The sequence below is a fragment of the Dendropsophus ebraccatus genome, chromosome 12 (assembly GCF_027789765.1).
Source record: "Dendropsophus ebraccatus isolate aDenEbr1 chromosome 12, aDenEbr1.pat, whole genome shotgun sequence".
Taxonomy (NCBI): domain Eukaryota; kingdom Metazoa; phylum Chordata; class Amphibia; order Anura; family Hylidae; genus Dendropsophus; species Dendropsophus ebraccatus.
Window position 1 is genome coordinate 83,461,205 of NC_091465.1, and position 16,517 is coordinate 83,477,721.

At 46.3% G+C, this 16,517-nt stretch overlaps 1 protein-coding gene across 1 annotated transcript; it reads left to right on the forward strand.

Annotated features, from left to right (window-relative positions):
• Positions 1-9,791: 9,791 nt before the first annotated feature.
• LOC138769986 (phospholipase A2 inhibitor and Ly6/PLAUR domain-containing protein-like) lies at positions 9,792-15,290 on the forward strand. Its single transcript, XM_069948791.1, has 5 exons — positions 9,792-9,878; positions 11,656-11,775; positions 12,205-12,348; positions 12,614-12,763; positions 15,012-15,290. The coding sequence occupies exons 1-5, from the start codon at positions 9,827-9,829 to the stop codon at positions 15,173-15,175; spliced, it is 630 nt and encodes a 209-aa protein (XP_069804892.1). The 5' UTR covers positions 9,792-9,826; the 3' UTR covers positions 15,176-15,290.
• The last annotated feature ends 1,227 nt before the right edge of the window (positions 15,291-16,517 follow it).

The following is a 16,517-nucleotide window of genomic DNA, read 5'->3' on the forward strand; positions in this document are numbered from 1 at the left end:
CATTACAGAGGGGCAAAGTGAAGCTGAGTCCATTATAACCTACGGAGGGGAGGGGGGGGGGGGGGCTGAGGGGGATGAGTGAGCAGGGAGAGCAGAGAAGCATCTGTACAGTTTGGAGACTGTCTGGCCGCATAAAATTCACAGGTCAAAAAGGTCAGTGCTTACCTGGGAGCTTGGTGAGATAAGATTGCTGGGTGATGTGCCGTGCATAGCTACTTTTCGCCTCTTTGTTCTTCCTCATCCCTCCTCCTCCATAGAACATAATGGTCACAGAAATCCTGCTTTTTCTGAAGTGAGGGGGGGGGGGGGGGGGGAGGTAGGAAAACAGCTTTTTGAGCACATCAGGGAACTTTTTTGCGTAATATAACCTATAGCAGAATTTCTTATAATCGCTTGTTACCTATTGATTCCTGAAAAATGACATTGAAGGGAACCCTTGAGCATTGTATAAAGCGCCTGGAGCGGCCCCGGCACGTACCGTCCGCGGCCGCAGCAGGTGCTTTATAACGGAGAAAATGACTTTTATTCCCCGGCTCGTGACTAGATACGAGCGGGGAAGTAGTCATGGTGGGCGGCTCCCCGCTCGTATCTAGTCACTGCACTCTGCCTGTCAGCGCGCTCGGCGCGATGATTGACAGGTAGAGAGGCCAGTAACGGACCTCTCTGCCTGTCAAACATCCCCTCTGAGCGCGCTGACAGGCAGAGCGCAGTGACTAGATACGAGCGGGGAGCCGCCCACCATGACTACTTCCCCGCTCGTATCTAGTCACGAGCCGGGGAATAAAAGTCATTTTCTCCGTCGTAAAGCACCTGCTGCGGCCGTGGTCGGTACGTGCCGGGGCCGCTCCAGGCGCTTTATACAATGCTCAAGGGAACCATATCAGCCCAAACGGTTCCCTTTAACATGACTGTTACCCTTTAAGCTCAAACTATAGGACATTTCTCTGACAACTAACAGGTGTGGACCTATAGTGCTATTTATCTGATTTAACTCCTGGTCTTCACTTTTTAACCCCTGTATTGCTGCAAGGGAGTCTTATTTCGGTACTTCGAGGTGATGTCCTGGTGAAGGTGGTGACTGGCTCAGTGAACCAGCAGACACATAGGGAACAGGTAGTCACAAGTCCTGGTGGGGTTTTGGGCTGGCAGCTTATAAGTACGGTCAGAGGACAATCAAACAGGTCAGGGCGGGCAGCTCAGGTTTGTATATAGGAATAAAGTTCCTCAACCGCACAACAACCTTATACTTAAAGTATCTGGGAAACTGCAATATGCTGAATGGAAATTCCTTTAAGGAACACCTTTGCTGGAATGCTGGGACCTAGGAACGTTGTTGCTCAGGCAGGGTGGTACCAGATGATGGATACTGTCCCACCCATTGGCCCTTTAAGAAGCTAGGAAGATCAGGCCACAGATGGAGATGGAGAGGAGCACCGACTGCAGCAAAGGTGACCCAGCAGTCACGCTGAATAATCCAGAACCAAAGACTTCACCCAAAAATGGCCGTACGACACATGACACCTGCGGAGGAGGAGGAGGAGAAGTTGGCAGTAAAGTAACTCCTGTTTGTGTAATAAATTATTTACTCTAGAAAAATTAACCATGAGAGGTCCCTACATCCCCAGAGAGGAGTCACCCTCTAAGTACATAACTGAGGTGTTGGCACTATAGACCATGGTGTCCAGGCTCCTCCATGGCTCCCGGCTGTCCGCATACCCAGGGTGCTGCCTGTTCTATATGATAGTAAACATAGCTCTGCCCCTGGTAAATATCACCATGGGCTGCTGGGAACATCATGTCCCAAGATGAAACATAAACCACCCATGACCTGGATACATGACTGTTATCCACTCTCCTACCTTTTTAGTCTTTTAAAGGAATCAACTGGTTTTAGAAAGGTATATAGATTTGTAATTTACTTCTATTTAAAAATCTCCAGTCTTCCAGTACTTATCAGCTGTTGTATGTCTTGCAGGAAGTGGTATATTTTTTCAGTCTGACACAGCGCTCTCTGCTGCCACCTCTGTCCATGTCAGGATTTGTCCAGAGAAGTAGCAAATCCTCATAGAAAATCTCTCCTGCTCTGGACAGTTCCTGACATGGACAGTGGTGGCAGCAGAGAGCACTGTGTCAGACTTGAAACAATACACCACTTCCTGCAGGACATACAGCAGCTAATAAGTACTGGAAGACTGGAGATTTTTATTAAACGGAAGTAAATACCAAATCTGTATAACTTTCTGCCACCAGTTGATTTCAAAGATTTTTTTTTCACCAGAGTACCCTTTTAATTTAACTTTCAAGAACAGTGTGGATGTTCTAGAGGAGGCAGGCTCAGATTGCAGGTATAGAGCCCTGGCCCACATCCTATCCGGTTTACATCATTAACTAGATTTCTTGTTCCTGCTGTGTGGTGTAGTAGGGAGACAAGAGTTGGCTGAACTCCTAGCTAGAGTGTACAGAGGGAAGAGGAAGTCCAGTAGAGGATGAACTCTAGACAGGAAGTAGAAGGAACACAAGCAGGAATTTTCCATCTGAAGCAGAAGGAAAGCATAAAAGACAACAGACGGGTGTAAAATAACCAATAGCCTGAAGCGAGAAGAGTCCAGTGATGACATAATAAATCAGGAACGAGCGGTCGCCTCCATGTACAGCACAAGCTCCGGGGTTTGTGGTTGGGATATAAGCCAAAGGGCTGATTATTGGCCGCCATATTGTAGGAGGATGATTGATGTGTTTGCTATGTGCCACCTGCCTTACCCAGCACCACAGGGCGGCTACAGAGTAATAGATCTCATCGCCCTATAGAATAGTATATATGAGCCCCTACCGGATCAATGATCGCCACGTCGTAAGGTGTCGTCTTACCTGGAAAACCCTCTTCACTACTACTCTCATCATCTCCTGGGCCTCGCTGGCCTCTGGTGAGCTTATTGATGTCCTTTTATACTCTTTATTAACATGTTTGGAGAGATAAACCTTCTATCATGAATTAACCGCAATACGTGTTACTCCACAGTCTAAGCTTTATGGGGAAGCCCCTTCAAGATCTGCCCCTCGGGGTCTCCCTATAAAGCTCCCACAAAAGCTAGAGTCTCCCATTACCAGTGGTGTTATATAGAGTCTCCCATTACCAGTGGTGTTATATAGAGTCTCCCATTACCAGTGGTGTTATATAGAGTCTCCCATTACCAGTGGTGTTATATAGAGTCTCCCATTACCAGTGGTGTTATATAGAGTCTCCCATTACCAGTGGTGTTATATAGAGTCTCCCATTACCAGTGGTGTTATATATAGAGTCTCCCATTACCAGTGGTGTTATATAGAGTCTCCCATTACCAGTGGTGTTATATATAGAGTCTCCCATTACCAGTGGTGTTATATAGAGTCTCCCATTACCAGTGGTGTTATATACACTCTCCCATTACCAGTGGTGTTATATAGAGTCTCCCATTACCAGTGGTGTTATATACACTCTCCCATTACCAGTGGTGTTATATAGAGTCTCCCATTACCAGTGGTGTTATATATAGAGTCTCCCATTACCAGTGGTTTTATATAGTCTCTCATTACCAGTGGTGTTATATAAAGTCTCCCATTACCAGTGGTGTTATATAGAGTCTCCCATTACCATTGGTGTTATATAGAGTCTCCCATTACCAGTGGTGTTATATAGAGTCTCCCATTACCAGTGATGTTATATAGAGTCTCCCATTACCAGTGGTGTTATATATAGAGTCTCCCATTACCAGTGGTGTTATATAGAGTCTCCCATTACCAGTGGTATTATATAGAGTCTCCCATTACCAGTGGTGTTATATATAGAGTCTCCCATTACCAGTGGTGTTATATATAGAGTCTCCCATTACCAGTGGTGTTATATAGAGTCTCCCATTACCAGTGGTGTTATATAGAGTCTCCCATTACCAGTGGTGTTATGATTTCAGACCAAGCACATATCACTAAGCCGACCTGCAAAGTCTAAGTCTAGAACAGCCCTGCTACTCATATAGCTAATGATGTGTTAGGGTGGAACACTGACTGACAGGAATGCTGTTTCCCATAGATGCCACTAGAGGGCAGACTCTCTTTCACCTGGAGGAGAGCTCATTTGCATACTTTATTCCCAGGAAGCATTGCCTGAAGATTAGGCTTTCCATCTCCCCAAGTAGACACATTAAACTCCAAAGTGGCCGTCATATACCTGCCAAGTATATTATGGTGTGTAGGATACTAACCGTATAGTAATCAGATATGTAAGAATTTGGCTTCCGGCAGTCCTGTGTCTCCACAATGTATGTAATTATAAGAACGTATTCCAGTGTCATTTATAAACTCTTTATAGACTGAAAATAAAAACACAGTCAGGTTGTTCCTCGATACTCGCGTGCCCCATTGTTCTAGGGAATGACAAATGGCTTCATGGCTGCTTGGCTGTCCCATACCTGCTGAGCGTGCGGCCATGACGCCGTCCATTATCAGCTATGGGGCTTACACGGACACCTGTGACCAGCCTGAATCCTTTATACAGCTAGGGTTGGACGTTTTTTGTTGTTTATGTCTTTGTTTTAACTTTTATTAACGTGTAACTGTCATGTAAATCAATAATCAATAATTTTTTTATATGTTATTACTTATGCTCATACTATGAGCAGATGATGGGAGGAGTAGTACAGTGTATATGTGTCCTGCACCGAGCCAGAAGGGAGGGGTTAGGGTAGTTAGATGCACAGCCACCTCTCTCCCTCCCTGCTCGGTGCCCTCCAAATGTATTGATTGAATACATTTATGCAATACTTTGGGGGCAAAGGACACTTGCCCCAAAGTATTCCATAAATGTACTAATTAGAAAACATACTGTACATTACATTTTTACATACACATTAATTGAATCCATAGAGTGTCCAGTAGGGGGCGCACTATATATAGAAGTCAATGGTATTCATTGACTTCTTTATATAGTGCGCCCCTGGTGGACACTCCATAGGAATTACAACTGATTCGTGATGTCAAGGTTTTAGACAGAATTCTAATTATCCATGGTCTACTAAATAAAGGGAAATAGCAGTATATGAGCATTTCCCATAATTAATGTACATTAGAAATTTGTCTAACTTTCCATAAGTAATAGCATATAAAAAATACTCTTGTCCGAACTTCTCCTTTAAGCAAAAGAGTTTCCTTCTGTACTGAAAAAGCTGTTTTCCTACCTCCCCCCCCCCCCACACACACTTCAGAAGAAGCAGGATTTCTGCGTCCGTTAGGCTCTATGGAGAGGGGAGAGGCTGAGGGGGATGAGTGAGCACAGAGAGGAGAGAAGGCAGCTCTGCACAGCACAACATCCTGCAATCTTTTCTCACCAAGCTCCCAGATAAGCACTGACTTTTCTGACCTGTGCATCCAGTGTTTATTGTGCCCAGGCAGTCTTCAAACTGTACATCTGCTTGTCTCCTCTTCCTGCTCCCTCATTCCCCACGGACCCTACCCCGTCCATAGGTTATAATGGACTCAGCATACCTGTCTTCACTTTGCTTTTTGAGCACAGAAAGAGGCTTTTTTGTCTTATAAAACCAATTGTCCGGTCTGGTGTGGTGGTGGTGTTATCAAGTTATAGTATGGTGGTATATGGTCTGGTGTGGCGGTGTTATCCAGTCACAGTATGGCAGTATTGGTCAGGTCTGGTGTGGCGGTGTTATCCAGTCACAGTAAGGCGGTATTGGTCAGGTCTGATGTGGCAGTGTTATCCAGTCATAGTATGGCGGTATTGGTCAGGTCTGATCTGGCGGTGTTATCCAGTCACAGTATGGCAGTATTGGTCAGGTCTGATGTGGCGGTGTTATCCAGTTACAGTATGGCGGTATTGGTCACGTCTGGCATTGGTAAATGTGACGCCTGGAGCAATTACCTACCAATTAATTCAGACCATGTTTCTCCATGTACAGAAATTTATGTGGCCGAAACCAAGCTCCCATCTCTTCCCCAGTACTCATGGGCTGTTACCAGGATTATTGGCCATACGCCTATTGGTTACCGCATGAGGGTCTGGCATCTGCTGCATGTGGTGTTGTGCAGTAAATGTAGGAACGCGGCCTAAGACTGATCAGATATCAATATGATGATCAGAAACTAGAAAATCCTGATTCTAATTGGTGAGTGAAGATGGGGGGTCTGCAGGTGTAGTGCCGGGGGCAGCAGCAGCTGGTTATATCACCCTGACTGCTGTGTATGGAGCAGGCTAAGTAGCTGAGTGTGCTGCTGTATATGGAGCCGGCTAAGTAACTAAGCATACTGCTGTGTATGGAGCAGGCTAAGTAACTGAGCATACTGCTGTATATGGAGCAGGCTAAGTAACTGAGCATACTGCTGTATATGGAGCAGGCTAAGTAACTGAGCATACTGCTGTATATGGAGCAGGCTAAGTAACTAAGCACACTACTGTGTATGGAGCAGGCTAAGTAACTGAGCATACTGCTGTGTATGGAGCAGGCTAAGTAACTGAGCACACTACTGTATATGGAGCAGGCTAAGTAACTGAGCACACTACTGTGTATGGAGCAGGCTAAGTAACTGAGCATACTGCTGTGTATGGAGCAGGCTAAGTAACTGAGCACACTACTGTGTATGGAGCAGGCTAAGTAACTGAGCACACTGCTGTGTATGGAGCAGGCTAAGTAACTGAGCACACTACTGTATATGGAGCAGGCTGAGTAACTGAGCATACTACTGTGTATGGAGCAGGCTAAGTAACTGAGCACACTGCTGTGTATGGAGCAGGCTAAGCAATTGAGCATACTGCTGTGTATGGAGCAGGCTAAGTAACTGAGCACACTGCTGTGTATGGAGCAGGCTAAGCAACTGAGCACACTGTTGTGTATGGAGCAGGCTAAGTAACTGAGCACACTACTGTATATGGAGCAGGCTGAGTAACTGAGCACACTGCTGTGTATGGAGCAGGCTAAGCAACTGAGCATACTGCTGTGTATGGAGCAGGCTAAGCAACTGAGCATACTGCTGTGTATGGAGCAGGCTAAGCAACTGAGCATACTGCTGTGTATGGAGCATGCTAAGTAACTGAGCACACTGCTGTGTATGGAGCAGGCTAAGCAACTGAGCATACTGCTGTGTATGGAGCAGGCTAAGCAACTGAGCATACTGCTGTGTATGGAGCAGGCTAAGCAACTGAGCATACTGCTGTATATGGAGCAGGCTGGGTAACTGAGCACACTGCTGTGTATGGAGCAGGCTAAGCAACTGAGCATACTGCTATGTATGGAGCAGGCTGGGTAACTGAGCACACTGCTGTGTATGGAGCAGGCTAAGTAACTAAGCATACTGCTGTGTATGGAGCAGGCTAAGTAACTGAGCATACTGCTGTATATGGAGCAGGCTAAGCAACTGAGCATACTGCTGTATATGGAGCAGGCTAAGTAACTGAGCATACTGCTGTATATGGAGCAGGCTGGGTAACTGAGCATACTGCTGTGTATGGAGCAGGCTAAGTAACTGAGCATACTGCTGTATATGGAGCAGGCTAAGTAACTGAGCATACTGCTGTATATGGAGCAGGCTAAGCAACTGAGCATACTGCTTTATATGGAGCAGGCTAAGCAACTGAGCATACTGCTGTATATGGAGCAGGCTAAGTAACTGAGCATACTGCTGTGTATGGAGCAGGCTAAGTAACTGAGCACACTGTTGTGTATGGAGCATGCTAAGTAACTGAGCACACTGCTCTGTATGGAGCATGCTAAGTAACTGAGCATACTGCTGTATATGGAGCAGGCTAAGTAACAGCATACTGCTGTATATGGAGCAGGCTAAGTAACTGAGCATACTGCTGTATATGGAGCAGGCTGGGTAACTGAGCACACTGCTGTGTATGGAGCAGGCTAAGCAACTGAGCATACTGCTGTGTATGGAGCAGGCTAAGTAACTGAGCATACTGCTGTGTATGGAGCAGGCTAAGCAACTGAGCATACTGCTGTGTATGGAGCAGGCTAAGTAACTGAGCATACTACTGTGTATGGAGCATGCTAAGTAACTGAGCACACTGCTCTGTATGGAGCATGCTAAGTAACTGAGCATACTGCTGTGTATGGAGCATGCTAAGTAACTGAGCACACTGCTATGTATGGAGCAGGCTAAGTAACTGAGCATACTGCTGTGTATGGAGCAGGCTAAGTAACTAAGCATACTGCTATGTATGGAGCAGGCTAAGTAACTGAGCATACTGCTGTATATGGAGCAGGCTAAGTAACTAAGCATACTGCTATGTATGGAGCAGGCTAAGTAACTGAGCATACTGCTGTATATGGAACAGGCTAAGTAACTAAGCATACTGCTGTGTATGGAGCAGGCTAAGTAACTGAGCATACTGCTGTATATGGAGCAGGCTAAGTAACTGAGCATACTGCTGTGTATGGAGCAGGCTAAGTAACTGAGCACACTGCTGGATAAAGTTCTAAGGTTGTCTGGAAAACATGGATACAGCCAATGACTATATCCATGTTTTCCACATAGCTTTAGGGCTTTATCCAACTTCAACAGCCCCCGCTAATCAAATGCCGAAAGTTTGGGTTCGGATCGACTCAAGCATGCTCCAGGTTCGCTCATCTCTACTTATAATCCTGTAACGCCTGGAGTCGTGGATCCACTGGACCATCACTAGCGATGGTATTAACCTCACCAGGGAGCGGAGTCTAAGGGGCCGCTGGTTTTCACCAGAGCCCGCCGCAAGGCGGGATGGGCTTGCTGGGGCAGGCGACCCCCAGGTCGCTACCCCTGGCTTGGTTGCTAGTGACAGCAGGCGAGGCGTGGCAGGAGCAGTAGGCAGAAGATAGTGCAGGCAGAGGTCTGTAGGCTTAACCGGAGGTGGCAGGCAGTGCTCAGGAACAATGGGTAAGCAACGGACAGGGACTAGGGACCGGGACAGTGGACAGGGACTAGGAACAGGGACTGAGGTCAGGAACAACAGGGAGCTGGGCCAAACGCTATGGGAAGCATGTAGAGGCGCCAACACGAGGCACAGGGCATGCTGGGATTTATAGGGAGTGATTGGTGCAACTACCTATTAGGGGCGGACTGGCCCTTTAAATTTGAGACAGCTGGCACGCGCGCGCCCTAAGAGGCGGGGAGGCGCGCGCCGGCCGGCACAGCGGGTGACAAGAGCGGGGCGAGGTAAGGCGCCCCCGGGGCCGAACTAGTAGCAGTGCCGGGTCCCTGCACATGGACCCCGGCGGCTGCATGGAGAGGTCGTGGCGGCGGCCCGGAGCACGGGATGCCGACGTGGCCGTGACATATCCCCATGGTTGTTTGGTCCCCTGAGGATCCTACTGGTGTAGGTGAAACACGTAGAGATGGTTCTTCTGATTTATTCCCTGATAGTAGATGATGTAGATGATTGTGTGTGTGTCCTGGCATCAGGTAATAAAGTGTTTTATTTTATGGGGGTGACAACTGAATAGGGGCTCTCATGGGGGTAGGGGGTTTCATTGACTGTAATGTGCCAAGAGCTTATTAAAGGTTAAGTTTTAGCAACATGAATTTGTGCTGTGTCTTCTCAGAATCCTTGGAGGAGAGAGATGTAAGATATACAAGACAAACACAAGGAGGCCGTTCTTGTGCCTTACAGAGAAGAGAACAATGTCCTTCCTGGAAATTTGGGATGTTTGCCATGGCAGGACTTCTTGAAGAGATCTTATCACCCTGTGACACAGCGGTGTCCATATCCTTCCTTAGAGTACATATACAGTATATATATATGATCGGAGTATACAGGAGACAGGAAGAGCAGAGGAGAGTCTGAGAAGCCACCCGCTCATCCACCATGAAGAACCTACCGGCTTTGCTCTTTGTCGCCTATGCCCTCTTCTCCTCAGGTAAGACTTCCCAGCATGCACACTTAGTAGACTGAGGAAGGAAACAACTTGTGTTACGCCGCTCCTCCATGATGGAAGGTGGATGATGACGGGGCAGATCCTGCAGTATTGTTGATACTAGGGCACATTTAGTCGTCTTCAAGATCCCTTTTTTCCTTGTTTTCCTTGTCTCTTCCTTCTTATTTCTTCTTCTTGCCCCTACACTTTTTTCTTCCCTTCTTCTCCTTCTTGCCCTTTTCTTTCTTCTTCCATTTCCTTGTCTTCTCTTCCTTGTCCTTATCATCTGTTGTCTCTTCCACCATCTCCTTCTCTACTCCCCTTTCATATTTTCCCTCCTTTCCCTCTTATTTTTCATGATCATCTTCTCTTCCTGCACCTTCACATATCGTATCATCAGCTTTCTCCTTTACTTTCTCATTTACTTGCTCCTTATTCCTTTTATTTTCTTTCTCATTCCTTCTCTTTCCTCACATCACTTTCTTCCTTTTTTCCCTGTCCTTTTCCCCATCCCATCCCCATCTCATTACCTCTCATTTCTTCTTCCTTCTTTCTTTTTCCTTGTCTTCTCCTCTGTCTTGTCCCCTTTCTCCTTTCTCATCCACCTTTTCCTCTTTCGTTTGCTCTTCCTTCATTTTCCTTCTATTCTCCTTGTTCTGTTCTTCTTTTCCTATTTCTACATATTCTTCTTCACTTTTATTTTTCCTTCTCCATCTCATGCTTCTCTCTCGCCCCCTTTCTCCACTTTTTTTCCTCCTTTTCTTAATTATTTTTCACTTTCTTTATCCTTTTTTTCACTTTCCTCTTCTCATCATTCCTTCACTCTTCCTCCCTTTTCCTTGTAGTCTCCTTGTTTTACTCTTCTCTTTTAATTTTCCCATATTCTTCTATTTTTTCCTATTCCTTCTCATGCTTCTCTCTCGCTCCTTCTCACCTTCTTCTTTCTCGCCCCTTTCCCCCACTTCCTCCTTCTTTTCTTAACTCTCCTTCTCTACCTTCTTTTTCCTTTCCTCCACCTTCTTCTCCACTTTCCTTTCCTCCACCTTCTTCTCCACTTTCCTTTCCTCCACCTTCTTCTGCACTTTCCTTTCCTCCACCTTCTTCTCCACTTTCCTTTCCTCCACCTTCATCTCCACTTTCCTTTCCTCCACCTTCATCTCCACTTTTCTTTTCTCCACCTTCTTCTCCACTTTTCTTTTCTCCACCTTCTTCTCCACTTTCCTTTCCTCCACCTTCTTCTCCACTTTCCTTTCCTCCACCTTCTCCTCCACTTTCCTTTCCTCCACCTTCTTCTCCACTTTCCTTTCCTCCACCTTCATCTCCACTTTCCTTTCCTCCACCTTCTCCTCCACTTTCCTTTCCTCCACCTTCTTCTCCACTTTCCTTTCCTCCACCTTCTCCTCCACTTTCCTTTCCTCCACCTTCTCCTCCACTTTCCTTTCCTCCACCTTCTTCTCCACTTTCCTTTCCTCCACCTTCTTCTGCACTTTCCTTTCCTCCACCTTCTTCTCCACTTTCCTTTCCTCCACCTTCTTCTGCACTTCCCTTTTTTCCATCTTCCTCATCTCCTCGTTCCTTTTATTTTCCTTGTTGTCGTTCTCTTTCTTTGCTCTCCCCATTTCTCCACTTCTCTTCCTAATTCTCCTCGCTCTTCTTTCTTCTTCCACATTTATTCCCATCTGATACATAGTTTAACATTCCAATGTTGTAAATCTCTATATGGGAACCTTATCCCAATCCTTATTGTTAGATTTGATCTTTCCATTGTCTTCTATATAAGGGGAATGCCTGATGTGTAAGTCCTGCAAAAACTCAAATGGTGAAACCTGCAGCTCAGAAGAATCGGTTGAATGTGGGAACGTCTCCGGATGTGTCACCGTTTCTGGATTTACAAAGCTCAGTAAGTATTTTCATTGTAGACAACTTGTATCTGGAAGAGTTCCCAGTTTACCTTTCCTTCCATCCTTGCCCCGAGGTCTCATGGTTTGAAACCTCAATCAACCTGATGGTAAATCTTCCTGACTTGTTTGTATAATTCCCTGGACTCCCCAAGGCTCGACAAAGTGTTATGGCGGCTCCATAGGAATGAATAGAGCCGCGGGTCACATGCCGTACCCACAGCTGTATTCATAACAAAGAAAGCAGGGGCCCGATACTGAGATTGGCGAGGGGTACGAAGGTAGGACCCCCAGGAATCTCTTACTTGTCCCCTATCCTGTGGATAGCAGACACGTTAATTTTGCCTGGACTACCTTTTTAACATTGTTATGGGCAGTTGTTCTATTATGTCTTCCATTTCTTCACTAACAAAAATTTCCATGTATTGCAGAGTCCATCAAATACCCATTTATCTACAAAGGCTGCCCCATTGATATACCGTGTGAGGAGTGGCCCTGCGTTACAGCCGTTTCATTTGACTTTCAGGCTTATGTAAAGTGCTGCAAAGGAGAAAACTGCAACCCGGACTATTACAGTAAGTAAGGAGGACGTAAAAGTAATGCACAAAAACTGTATCAGAAGGAAGCATAAGCCAAGCCAAGGATGTAACTCTTAGGGAGGTCGCCTTAAGACGTGGGGAGAGGGATAAGTAGAAGTGGACAGTGCAGGAGACTCCTATCATCCCATTACTAGACCCCAACTAAAGCCCAATAATCTTCAGATGGAAGTCAGATATCCCAGGGATTCGGGTTTAAATAAGTATGTTAATAATTAAGTATGTTCCTGTCTGTGTTTTGCAGTTCCCTTTGATGATGTAGGAGAAAATGGGATCACCTGCCCTTTTTGCTATGAAGATAACAACGTTGACGGGTGCAAATCCCAGACGCAAGTGCAATGTAGAGGGAACGACACCTTGTGCGTAGAGTATCGAGGAAGACTCCAGAAACCAGGTAATGGCAATGGATGACCCATTCTACTGTTGGATATGGGGAATATAATGTATGGGTGTGACCTTACGATCATAATTGGGTGGCTTATTTTGACTCCTATTATAGGGGAAGACTCGTAGTTTCTATATCTAAATTAGGCCATTGTGGAGGTCCAACCTCTTCAAGATCTCCTTCGATCTCCAGAATGGGACCCTGAGTCTTTGGTTGCCTCTGCTCCATTCATTCTCTGTGGGAGCTGATGAAGGTTGGCGAGCGATGTATTCCATAGACAACGAATAGAGGGGCAACAGCCATGCATCACCGCTCCATTCATAACAAAGAGTCGAGCCCCCATTCAGAAGATCAGGGGGGGGTCCCAGAGGTTGGACTCTCTACCATCTGATGCTTTTTACCTATCTTGTGGATAGGGGATAAATAATTTTAACTCACAGTACCCCAGATATGAACACTATCCATGGCGTTGATGATAAATGTCAGATCCTTTGGGGTTCAACCAATGACCACCATAGTCACTAGTACTGGGGTCTTACGAGTCACACCACATGCCCTATAGGAGATATCAGCACAGCTTCTATGGGTAGTTAATAGACTCCCCCTACTGGGATTCACAGTGATCACCTGTAATATGTGAGGAACCTGCAGTAAGTGTTTAATTTCCCTGCAGTGCCCCCACTGGTGACATGACGTGTGGTGAGGTACAGGTATAGGTGTTGTGTCAGCTCATACAAAGATGGTAGTATCGTGACGCCAGTGATTGTCCAGCACACAGGTGTGATGTTGATACCTACTTTGTTTGTGTGGCTGTCTGTGTTCCCCAATGGTCGGTAACCTGCCGGGTTGTGATGGGTCCCTTGGGCTCTTGTCATGGTAGTCCTGAGTGGCAACTGACCCACCCAGACTATTGGTACCGCCACCCACAGTCCAGTAAAACAATAACCCAAGGTGTGCGGTCTGTGTGTATGGGTGCTGGTGCGTATGAAGTATGGCAGAGTCCCAGTGTTGTAAAGATAGAACAGCTTTACTGTAGAGTTCTTCAGTAGTACAATACACTTTTGCAGAATAGATAAATCTTGAATAATCTTTGTGCTTTAGGAGTTGCTTGGAAAAATAGAGTAGAAGAGAGATAGTTGTAGCGGTGCTTGGAGAGTTGACGAAGGAGCCCCAACGCAGTGTAGCAATGTACTCTGCCAGAACATTGAAAGAAAGCTCTGTGTAAACTCTTTACTCGTGTTTAGACTTTGGTCTGACCACCTTTTGCCCTACAGTGTCGAGCTTCCCATCCTAATAGGGTGATACAAGCCCCAGCCGTTGGTTATCTGGGCTTAGCTAAGTGTCCGGGAGTGTCTCTGTGAGCTGCACTGCAAGATAAGATACGTAGACCTTTTTATGGTAGCTTTGTCCTATCCAGGCTAGTTCCTTTTAAGATACTGCCCTGCGCTTTTTAGACGTGTTCTAGAAGAACTGTTCGTCTCTAGCGGCATCTGTACACACTCGTGTCTAGACTAGACTAAACTTGTCCCTGTCAGGGTTCCTGGCAGCAGCCAGGCCCTGGTTTAACTATAGCAGGAACAGTAGGTTTTTGCTTCCTCTCTCTCTGAGAATCTGGTAAGAACTGAACTATGCACTTCCTCCACCAAGTAACTCCTCCTACAGGGGCTTAAAGTGAACTTCCCTGTGAGTGGTGGAGACGAGTGTGTGCATAAGAAAGAAGAAAAGAGATTGGTTAGAAGTAGAGAGCATGTCCTATTAGTCACTAGTAACACATGGTACATATAAAACATTAACCCATGACCTTCCTCAGCTGTGCAATACACAGGAATAAGAAATACTGATATCTAGTGGTAAAACTGTAAAGTACCCTTCATCACCACTTAACCTGAAAAGAAGAAGCTTTTCAGGAGAGGCAAAAGAGAGAGAAAAACCACCTGTGGTGGGACACCACAGACGTATAACACAGTATCCATTCAAATCAATGGTTTGTCTCTGTAATGCAGGAAAGGCCAGGTCCTCCAGAGATGGAGACACTCTTTGTAACCAGTCTCCAGTCTGACCACGAGATGAGACCTCTTCTACTAATATTCGTACCTAAAAATGGTTTTTCGGAGCTGATCTGGGCAATCTGTCGGTCAGAAGTGTTTATGTACGGGTTTATCAGCACCGAGGTCTCTGCCGCCAACAATATTTCTAATCCTTGTTGTGACTAATTAAAATGCCATATAATGAACGGATTATTACGCTCCCTCCACAGATGGATCCCAGCCAGGAACATCTTTCAAGGCTTGTGCCAACTCTCTTGGATTCAACAACTTCTCAGTATTTTCTGGCGTCCATGAAATTGAGAGAAAACTATTTGCAGTTATTCCACCCATTAATGTGCAACTGAAGTCATCTCTGTCCTGTTCCAATGACTAGAGGAACCTTCTGATGTCCGCCCCCTCCCCCTGCGTGGGGACCCGATGATCGCTCGACATTATTTCTGATTATAATAACATTACTGCACCTATGAAATCATGTAATAAATCATCTATCAGCTCATGTATGTCCTGTGGTCTGCTTACTATGTCACTTTGCTTGAGCAGCACTTTGTGCTCCAGAGCTTCTCTTCCAGGAAGAAATGTCAGCCATTTTGGTGTCTTTTAGTCACTTGGTCAACTTAGACTTAAACATACACATACTCTACACAACTAATGACTACTGCAGTATCAGGATTGGTCGACCCCTTCACGACAAGCGTCTTCAGTACCTAGAAGAGCCCTTATGATGTTTTAGACAGCTGCATAGTGTTGCATCTTCTCCATCTTGCCCGGCCATCATGAAGACTTCTCCCGGCAAGGCCGTGTCTCTGCTGAGTCTGCTAGATAAACATTGCTCTCCATGTAATCGGTCACACATCAAGGCACGTAGATCATACATGATGGGGGTGGTAAAATATTACAGTGAGTGTAATAGGCAGCCCCCTGTAGTGTAATAGGCAGCCCCCTGTAGTATAATAGGCTGCCCCCTGTAGTATAATAGGCAGCCCCCTGTAGTATAATAGGCAGCCCCCTGTAGTGTAATAGGCAGCCCCCTGTAGTGTAGTAGGCAGCCCCCTGTAGTGTAGTAGGCAGCCCCCTGTAGTGTAGTAGGCAGCCCTCATGTAGTGTAATAGGCAGCCCCCCGTAGTGTAGTAGGCAGCCCCCCGTAGTGTAATAGACAGCCCCCTGTAGTGTAATAGGCAGCCCCCTGTAGTGTAATAGGCAGCCCCCTGTAGTGTAATAGGCTGCCCCCTGTAGTGTAGTAGGCAGCCCCCTGTAGTATAATAGGCAGCCCCCTGTAGTGTAATAGGCAGCCCCCTGTAGTATAATAGGCAGCCCCCTGTAGTATAATAGGCAGCCCCCTGTAGTGTAATAGGCTGCCCCCTGTAGTATAATAGGCAGCCCCCTGTAGTGTAATAGGCAGCCCCCTGTAGTATAATAGGCAGCCCCCTGTAGTGTAATAGGCTGCCCCCTGTAGTGTAATAGGCAGCCCCCTGTAGTGTAATAGGCAGCCCCCTGTAGTGTAATAGACAGCCCCCTGTAGTGTAATAGGCAGCCCCCTGTAGTGTAATAGGCTGCCCCCTGTAGTGTAATAGGCAGCCCCTGTAGTGTAATAGGCAGCCCCCTGTAGTGTAATAGGCAGCCCCCTGTAGTGTAATAGGTAGCCCCCTGTAGTGTAATAGGCTGCCCCCTGTAGTGTAATAGGCAGCCCCCTGTAGTGTAATAGGCAGCCCCCTGTA

Bases quoted from the DNA above. Each gene is read 5' to 3' on its own strand.
- LOC138769986 (XM_069948791.1), top strand. From the start codon at position 9,827: ATGAAGAACCTACCGGCTTTGCTCTTTGTCGCCTATGCCCTCTTCTCC. The intron at 11,776-12,204 runs GTAAGTATTTTC...CATGTATTGCAG, and splicing joins TTCTGGATTTACAAAGCTCA to AGTCCATCAAATACCCATTT. The intron at 12,349-12,613 runs GTAAGTAAGGAG...TGTGTTTTGCAG, and splicing joins CTGCAACCCGGACTATTACA to TTCCCTTTGATGATGTAGGA.